Genomic DNA, 9,884 nt, shown 5'->3' on the forward strand with positions numbered 1-9,884 from the left:
TTATACAAATCATCCCCATATGCCATACCAGTCTTTCTTTATGAACTGTGTTTATAAATCCTGTGTGAGGAAATGTGTACTTCAGCAATTTAGACCATGTGTAAAAACATAGCCAATAGGATTGTCAAGAAAACAAGTTCCAGCCTAGGAAATCCTAATGTGTTCCGCTAGAATAACATGAGTGTGTCGTGTTGTGCAAGTTTTCTGATTAAATGCATATTACTTTGTAGTGTTTAACCTATTTAGGCGCTTCCGTTTCCTTTTCCATTCATTCTTTTTTTCTTTCTTCTTAGGATCCAACTTTGGAGTTTCTGAGAAAATTTGGAATTGGGCTAGTCTCAGGGACAATAGCCTCAATTATTAATATCCCTTTTGATGTTGCAAAAAGTCGGATTCAAGGGCCACAGCCAGTTCCTGGAGAGATCAAGTATAGAACCTGTTTTAAAACTATGGCTACGGTCTATAAAGAAGAAGGGTAAAACATTCTTATTTCATTAAAATGTCCAGGCCTCTGTGTTTTAGTTCATTTGGGTCCATAAACTATGTTGTAATAACCCAAATTAGATGAGATGAAACCACCCTGTACTTGTGTGTCAAAGGAGTGCAATGTAATATTTTAGAGATGTATTTTAAATTTACAAAGAAATGTTTGCCAACTTCAGCAGGAGGCTTTTTGTTTTTAATAGTTGCAAAATTTATTGTTATATTGTTAAAATGTATGCCCCACAAATAAATTCCCAATACATTTCAAGCAGAGCATTTTTGCTTGGTAACAATAAAACAGACTCTTCACCTTGCAGATGCAAAATAGCAATAGAACAACAAACTGTTTTATGGTTAGAATCTCTACTTGCAGTGTATGCATACAGCTGTTTGTTGAAAGATTGCTGAAATGAGTGAATAGAGGACAGAACCTTTTGGCAATAACTTTCTCCAACTTTTTAAATATTTCTCAAGTGAGCAATGAGTTGTAGCTTTGATATTCAATTATAGCAGTCATTTTATCCATGTAATGCAGCTGTTGTTAACAGACTTGTCCTGAGAGTAAAAACCAGCTCACTGATTAAAGTCATGTTTTTGATTGGCTGGGATCACAGCATAGCTTTTGTAACTTAACATTGATTAATTTTTTTTCTCTTCATCTCATCTGCCTCTGTAAAATGTTAAAATCCAGATACTGTCTGCTATTGAAAATGTGTAATTCCAAATAATTGCTTGTAAGTGCTATGCCAGCATCTTAGCAAACATAAGGTAAAAATCCATTCTCTTTGTAGAAAAATAATGTTGCTTGAAACTTGTTTTCTTTCTGCTACAGTTTTCTGGCTTTGTACAAAGGGTTGGTTCCCAAGATCATGAGACTTGGCCCAGGTAATGTTGCCTCCATTATCTTTGGCTTTCCTTTATTCTTGGTTTCTATTTCTTGATGACATTTACATTTAAGACCCAATAAATCCGATAAAATAAATTAATCAGAAGGGTAGCCGATTTAGTCTGTAACAGGAAAAACTTAAAAAACAACAAATAGTCTAGTAGCACCTTAAAGATTAAGAAAACATGTAGATGGTGTCATGAACTTTTGTGGGCACACCCCTCTTCCTCAGATGACAAATAAATGAAAGACTATATATAAATCTGTTCCTTAATCTTAAATTTGTGTATTTATTTTGAAAACAAATATTTTGAATTTGTTGAGCTAAATTTGCCTGTGAATTTGCATGTCTAAATTGGAATACTGTGCACCCATCTACCTACTGGTCATGCAGATGCATGATCTGTGAACAAATCATGAGGCAAGGAGGGATTGTACATGTGAATCGATGTGTCCACATGTTTTTCAGGCACACTTTTTAAGCCGTTTTAAGCGTATACTTCAAGGAACAGTCAGTTAGTCCCTCACCATTTGGACCTGATTCTGTTACATGGAGCCCACTTAAGTTCTTTAGCAGTTTAAAGGTGCCTTAAAGTGGGTGTTAATAGCCTCCTGAGAACAGTCTTTGTGTTGGGAGCCTCTGACTATTGGCATAATGACTCTACACCAGGCCAGCATGGGGGGTGAATCAGAAGCATATCAGGTCAGAACCAATGTGCACCATACTCTGGTTATTTTCTGCTTCAAGTGCCCTTAAGGGACAATGGGAAACAGAGCATATGAAAGAAAAGACTTAGGTAGGGCCTTTTGAGTTTTGTCATTCCAAGTGGCCACTGCATGGTTGAGAGAGCAGGTACCCGAAACAGATCAGAATCTTATTTCCAAGTAAATAAGTGTCTCCCATTGGAGTAGGTGGTTTAGCAGGCAAGGCTCCATGGATTTAAAAGCCAATTGCGCCTGTTAACAGTATCTGTTCTTCCTACATTTAGTGTTTTCATTATAGAAAAAGTATGCAGTTTTCTTGTAAATGATTGTGTGTTCCTGTAAATGATTTTCCCCGGCCAAGAGCTAGACTGTGCCTGGCCTTTGTGCAGTTTCAGAGAAGAATGGAGCATAGGGAATCCAAACACAATCCAAAGAACACACAGACTTCTCCTTCCTAATGCCCCATCAGGCAGCAGGGAGAAGGATGATCCCCACTTTCCTTGTCCCAGCCAGCATGTCAAAATGTATAAGCAAGGACTTGGCCCCAAAAGGTGCTGGGCACTCTGTCCCAGATCCAGCAAAATAAGTGAATATGTGCTTAACTTCCAACCCATGAATAGTCCCATTGACTATTATGTTTGATTTTGCTGCCTGAGTAAGAAAACAATTTTAATTGTGGATGAAAAGGTAAGTCCGTCTACAACATAAAGAGTCTGAATAAGAGCTATTCAAAAAACTCACACTATCTAAGGACTTGAAATCAACCCTGGTGTGAGGTTAAGTCTGTCTGCAAAGGCCTTGCCAGACTGTCTGTGAAAACCTTTCATGATTCTTCATTTTTCCCCTCTGTCTGGCTATCTGTGAATTTTATTAAGCTGCTATTTGTAGTATATTTCAAGTCTGAGCATGGTTTTCTGGGATAAGTCACGAGTGACAAGGCACATGATATTTCTGTGTCCCTGAGGGCATGTCTACACTAGGAAAATATTTCCAAATAACTTATTTTGAAACAATAACTCTCAAAATGATTATTTCAAAATAGCATGTGCACAACTACAGGGAAGCCTCGAAATTAATACAAGGCGGGCTCCCTTAATGTGGACACGCTACCTCGACTTAGCCCCCAGGAACCACTGGGGAATAATTTCTCTGAATGACTCTGGAGAGTAGCTATTTCTAAATAACAGCAGCGCTGTGTCCACACTGCCGCTGTTTCAAAATAACTATTTTGAAATAAATGTTAATCCTCCTGGAAAGCAGAAGTTATTATCCTGAAATAACCAGCCCTTTATTTCAAAATAACGGGCTTGGTAGTGTGGATGCCCCACTTGTTATTTCAAAATAAGAGGAGTTATTTTGAAATAACGCCTTACTGTAGACCAGGGTTGAATGTCTAAGCCTATCCAATAAGAACAGACAGGTCAGCTCTGTCCAGGAAAAGATGTTTTTATTTGTTTTGCAGCATTCTAACTGAGCAATCTGATCCAAAATTAGGGGAAAATGAAAAGCATGTGTGCCCTACTCCACTATTATCATAGAGATTGTGCTACATTTACTTGTACTGGAAAGAATCTCTCAAGTATCTTCATAATTTCCCCCAATGTATAAGCCTCTTCATATTCTAGGCAGAGGCCTATATATACCTTCTGAAAATTGCCCTTGTTAGAAAAGGTGTTGGTTCTATTTATTTAACGTGCATACTAATTATATCTTAGGCTTAGACTGGTACTCTAGTTTCTCTTAGATCAGAGTTCCCTTGTTGTACTAGAGCTGAGGCTTAGTCACACTTTTGATTCTACCAGTATCAATCCATCAACTTCAAATTTTGCCTGTGGATTCACAATGAGCTATAACTGTGGGAAGACTATATTCAATTCTAAAATCATGATTTCCAAACTTCAGGGCCTGTGAAACCATCCAACTCAAATTTCAAACATTTGATTAGCCTTTTGAATGAAATCTGGCAAGGATTTACACAGTTCTGGTGAGGAATTGTGCCAATTTAATTCTTTTCATATCCAAATATGTATTTTTCACAGATCAATATTTTTGTTGATACTATGACTAAAAATATTTTAAAGTGCTGAAGTATTTAGAACAAAATATGAAAAATATGTAATAAAGTTGCATTTAAAAGTAAAGGTGCTCTTGATTCAATTTACAAGCATTTCACATTAATTTTCTCTCCTAATGCACGGGTAAAGTTTGTATAGTTTAAGAACTGATGGTTTGGTAGAATCCAGAGAGTTTTTGCTAATGCAGTTTCATTATATTTCAGTTTACAATTTCAATATAGGAGAAATGATTCTTTGTGATGCAAAAAGGATCTAATTTAATATTTAAGATAATGTCCTCTTTTCTAGGTGGTGCAGTGATGCTTTTAGTTTATGAATATGCTTATGCGTGGCTTCAGGAGAACTGGTAATCGGAAGTACTGCTTCTAAAAGAATATACTGTTTCAAATGATGAGCCTGATTAAGTGTGTTGTGATGTGAAGGACATAAATAAGTAAAGTAAAATATGAGGGGCGCTCATGCTACAGATCTTTTTATATGAATGGGAATTGAAGATATGCATCAGTTTGCAGGATTGGGCACTATGGCCCTGATCCAGCATTGAACGTAGGCACTGGCTTAGCTTTAAACACCAATATGCTTATTTACATTGCTGGATCAGGACTCTAAAGATCAAGAAAAAATATAAAGGTAACACAGGAATAAGTTAATTTGTCAAGAACAAAACTCAGTGTAGTGAGCAATTAATTATGTCACTTAGTCAATACATCAGTTATGTAACTAGTGATTGTTAAAATGTCAGGTGACATTTCTTCAGCAAGAGAAGTGCCTTAATCATGCAGGACCAGCTCTTACACTGGTGTAAATTGTCATGGCTCCATTGACTTTCAGAATGAGGATGCTTTACAAATCCAAAGTAAATCCTGGGTCTTGTCATACAGTTCTAACACAGTACGGGAGTGATGCTTGGAAAGGGATACCAAGATTGCCTCCATACATCAAATAATATCCTCCTGTCAAACATTCAGTTACACATTGGGGGCTGTGTCTAGACTGGCAAGTTTTTCCGCAAAAGCACATGCTTTTGCAGAAAAACTTGCCAGCTGTCTACAATGGCCACTTGAATTTCCGCAAGAACACTGACGATCTCATGTAAGATTGTCAGTGTTCTTGCGGAAATGCTATGCTGCTCCCATTCGGGCAAAAGCCCTCTTGCGCAAATGCTTTTGTGCAAGAGGGCCAGTGTAGACAATGCGGTATTGTTTTGCGCAAAAAAGCCCCGATCGCGAAAATGGCGATTGGGGCTTTCTTGTGCAAAACCTCGTCTAGATTGGCACAGACACTTTTCCGCAAAACGTGCTTTTGCGGAAAAGCATCCGTGCCAATCTAGACGCTCTTTTCTGCAAATGCTTTTAACTGAAAACTTTTCCATTAAAAGCATTTGCGGAAAACCATGCCAGTCTAGATGTAGCCATTGAATAGTATCCTTACTTCTAACAGGTCACAGAAAAATTATGAACATAATTCAATTGACCAAAATTCTGTCCTCACATAAAAGTGTACATCCACCGTAGACATCACAGAAGTAGACAAATACATAAACCACCAGACAATTTAATTCATTTTGGACATACACAGGCAGAATGTGAACTCACTTTGTGAGCAGTTACTCACACAAGCAGTCCCATTGAGTCCTGCCCAACTGTAAACATTTGAAAACTGCACAAAAATTTTCAGAGGTGAAGTCTTAGTTCCACTGAAGTCAGTGACAAAATTCCCATTGATTTCAATGGGGCCAACATTTTGCCTTTGGTTTTATTTCCAGATTTTAAAAATCAAATAAAAAGATACAAGACAAAAATGACCAGGAACACACTTTCATTGGCCGTAAATGTGAAAATAAAAATATATCAAGAAACCTTCCTAGTTTGTGTGAATGTCTGTATGCATATGTGTGTTTCAAGAACTTGACAGAGAATACTTGACCTTGAAGAGAAAGGAGGGTCAGGAGTGAGGGAGCAAGATTTTCTTTAGATTATAATAAAATTTTCATCACCTCAGGACCACCCTGATTGCCTATTTTGACCCTCTTGGGGTTAAGAAACACTGTTCTATACTGATATCCCATATGCAATCTTAATTAGATAACCATAAGCCTTTCTGAAAAATAAATACTTCATGTTGTTATTAAATGAAACATGTTTGCTTTCACAGATATTCAGTATAACCTTAGCTCATATTTCAGATATGTTATCTTAATTTTCTGTTTTGAATTGCCATTTGAAATAGGATGTACTAAATTTCTATCATGCTTATTGAAAACAAATTTAATTTCATGTACTGTACACCAATCTGTTGATGTTCAAGTCCTGTCTTTTTTAAAATGCTAGAAGAGCTGTATTTCTTTCACAATAAACAGTTACCTTTATCTAGTCCAGTTTTGCTGGCTATTACCTATGTATTTTGAAGTGGTTGAAATATTTATTTTATCACTATATACTTTATTTATACTGGATAACATTAGATGTGCTTCCTCCTAGATACTTACTAGAGAGGATTTTTTTTTCCTTCTGCAGTCCTAGAAAAATATCTTTCCAGATTATTTTTAAATGACAAATCAGGTGTGAAGTCTGGTGTCTGCAATGCTTTTTTTAATGCATTCTTAAAAGAAAAAAGTTAGACTAGAAATGCATTCTCAGCATTTAAAGCAGGGCTACTCAATACACGGTGCATGGGCCACATGCGGCCTGCAGCCCATTTGCTTGCAGCCCGCAGGTGGGAGCCAAAACAAAAAAGTAGTCCATGTAATAGTCTTCTGTTGTGATGCATTTTAGTAGTTAAATTCCTGGACTGTCATTGCTCATTAAAAGTGCTGTCATATGGGTGGAAATCTGGTAAATATTGCGTTGTATTAATTTCAGCAGAATTAACTTAAATGGGGTCTGTGTGTTGTGTAGTCTTGCCTTAATCTTTGTATTCATGCCTGTCAGTGTGAAAAGCTATTTGCATATATATTTGCATGTACTGTATATGCAACCACACTTAAGTTGCAGCCCTTGGCATGTGCTGAAATTATCACTGTGGCCCCCCAAGGCTTCCAAAGTTGAGTAGCTCTGATTTAAAGCATTCTTGTACTGACATACACACAGAAAATGTCTCTTTGTCTTGGTTTGACTACACTGATATATCAAAGCTGTGTCTTTTCAGGAGCTAAACCCCACAAAATTAGATCTATTAAAATTACAAAATGGAACATAACTCCCGGGCAAGCATTCCTCAATTGATCATTTTACTATCAACCCTTATGAAGTGTAAGAGATAAGTGTTTGAAACATTTTGAAAAAAGAAAAACAAAATACCTTATAATTATTCTTTTATTAACTTAAGAGCATTCAAAATATAAAAATAAAAGGCTTTTAACATTCAGTATATACATAAACAGCCTTCTGTTGTATATCCTTTCCAATATGATTTATTAGTTTTAATTATAGTTTAGCCTGATCTTTAGATAAAATGAGGACCATTAGCAGAAAATGTGGAATCTTTTTTTTTTAAATGTGTCTTTTTACTTCTTCAAGCCCTCACTATTCTTGGTGGTCCAAGCTTAATTCTTATTTACACTAAGGACATTTTACATCCTCACTCTGGAAGCATAATATAAATGAGTATCAAATCTCATTGACTTTTAAAGCTTTGGGTACTTTTAGAATGCAGGATTGAGCCCATTTGCACAGTGTGAAAAAACATTGTTGACTATTAGAGATAGTCATTTATGCTGATGTAAATCCAAATTATCTCCACTGATTTCACTGGGATTACTCTAGATTTACATCTATGCAACTGAGAACAGACGCTGACACATTTACCCTTAAAATAAAGTAATTTAAATGTGTTAGGTCATTAAGCTAACATATACAGTCTTTCAGTTTAACCCAAATGTATATTCTGTTAGAAAAGTCTTTGGACGACAGAAAATTCTGCATGGTAATTTTACACTAAAAACCAATGTTAACCTCCAGCCCCTCCCAAGAAGCAGTTATAAATAGCTCAGTAAGAATCAACGTGAGATACCTTTGCTCATCTTAGTGAGTTTCGTCTCACTCCACACCTATCCTACTGACTTACCACTCATGGAGGAAGGTATTAGTCACTGTGAGTAAATGTACTGAGAGTTGGCCCTAAACAAAGGCATGCAGATAAAGGAAACAAAGTTTGGCATTAAGTTACATTTCTATACACAGATTAATTATTTTAGGCCATATCCTCAAGCAGTTGAACATCTGACCCTTTAAATATAATTTAAAGACACATTCATGCCTCATGGGAGCCACAGGAAAGCAGACTCTTATTTCAATTGTGCCAGCATCTGTGGACTGGAAAAGGAAGAGAACCAACCTTTTGAAATGGGCATTTTTATCATAGACAGGTTAGTGCTTTGCGATAGAAAAGCTGTAGTTCTGGAAGGCTTAGATTTGTGATCGTATGTTGCGGATTAGAGATGGGCTTCTTAAAATCCAAAGTTTATAGTATCTTGTCTAAGAATTAGTTTAAAAGTTAAAAATAAACTTGGAAAATATCACATGTTGCCAACAGAATCATTTATTCATCATTTCCCCCTATTTTTTCCTTCTCCCTTGTAGTTTTTAATAGGGAGTTTGCCTGGAATTAGTTCATCATTATCTTTAGCATGGAATTAAGGATCTCTGAACCACATTCTGATCTGAGCTACAATGGCATAAATATGGACTGACTCCATTGAAGCCACTAGACTTTTACTAACGTAAAAGAGCAGAATCAAGTCCTTCAACTCAACAAAGTACTTAAGAACATGCTTAAATCCCATTGCCTTTAGTGGGCCTTAATTATGTACTTAAAATGAAATGTGAGGTCAAATGCTTTACTGAATAGAGATGGATTGATGCACATTGTTAAACAACTATGGAAATCCTTTGCTGAATTGAGGCCTAGGTCAGTGGGCATTTTGCTGAATTCTAGAATCTTTGTTTCGTTCACACTAAGCTATAACTCTGTTCTCTGTGTACAAGTCCTGATGATTCAGTTGATATTTTATAAAAAGATCAAAGGTAAATACAGTCCTTAGAGTCCATCTGACTGGCTGATTATTCCTGATCTGGAGTCTTTATTCTGTTTATGAAATTACAAATGGTTACCATAGAAATACATTTTTTTAAAAGCTTCCCATTAAGTTGCAAGCTGCTGGTTAAGTGCCAATCCTGCAAAGACTGACAGACCATGAACAATCCCACTGAAGTTAATGAACTCGTCATATTATGTACCTCTGTGTAGAACTGCAGATCATAAGACATATGTAGCTGTTTACTCATTATTTCCTTTACAGTGCCATGGAAATCTGCCTATGGCCATCTGAGTTATAAATAAAAGCATGAAATTCCCATAGTAGGTACTGGATTTTATCACGCCATTGAAGCAACGTCTAATATAGCTAAGAAGAAATCAAGATGATGTAATTCATGCAGTCTTTTAAAGTATATCTAATGATGTTCTTTTAAGGTATTGCACAAGAATTATAAATGTACACAATATATTAATATTATATTAATGATATGGAATGTCACACCAATTTTCAAATCTTTCATGCATGTGTTCCACACATGTCTGGAAGCATGTGGAAGACGTTTTTGGAGTAATATTCAGAACTTTATTATTGCCCTTGGAAAGCAGGTAAGTTTGAAAAGGCCAAAACAATTAACTTTGGGGGAATTAATGTCAAGTTGAAAAGTTTAAAGCAAAATGACTGGGACAGAATGCTTGCC

General features: G+C 36.3%; 1 protein-coding gene across 4 annotated transcripts in view; it reads left to right on the forward strand.

Moving 5' to 3' along the window:
• Nucleotides 1–6,522, forward strand: part of SLC25A21 (solute carrier family 25 member 21) — a 382,587-nt gene extending 376,065 nt beyond the window's left edge. For all 4 annotated transcript variants that reach the window (XM_006117703.4, XM_006117702.4, XM_075926919.1 and 1 more), the window contains 3 exons: nt 294–475; nt 1,316–1,368; nt 4,438–6,522. In XM_006117703.4, the coding sequence (XP_006117765.2) occupies nt 294–475; nt 1,316–1,368; nt 4,438–4,499 (297 nt within the window). In that variant the 3' untranslated portion in view covers nt 4,500–6,522. The remainder of the gene's footprint in view (nt 1–293; nt 476–1,315; nt 1,369–4,437) is intronic.
• The last annotated feature ends 3,362 nt before the right edge of the window (nt 6,523–9,884 follow it).

Source organism: Pelodiscus sinensis, chromosome 4 (genome assembly GCF_049634645.1).
Source record: "Pelodiscus sinensis isolate JC-2024 chromosome 4, ASM4963464v1, whole genome shotgun sequence".
NCBI lineage: Eukaryota > Metazoa > Chordata > Testudines > Trionychidae > Pelodiscus > Pelodiscus sinensis.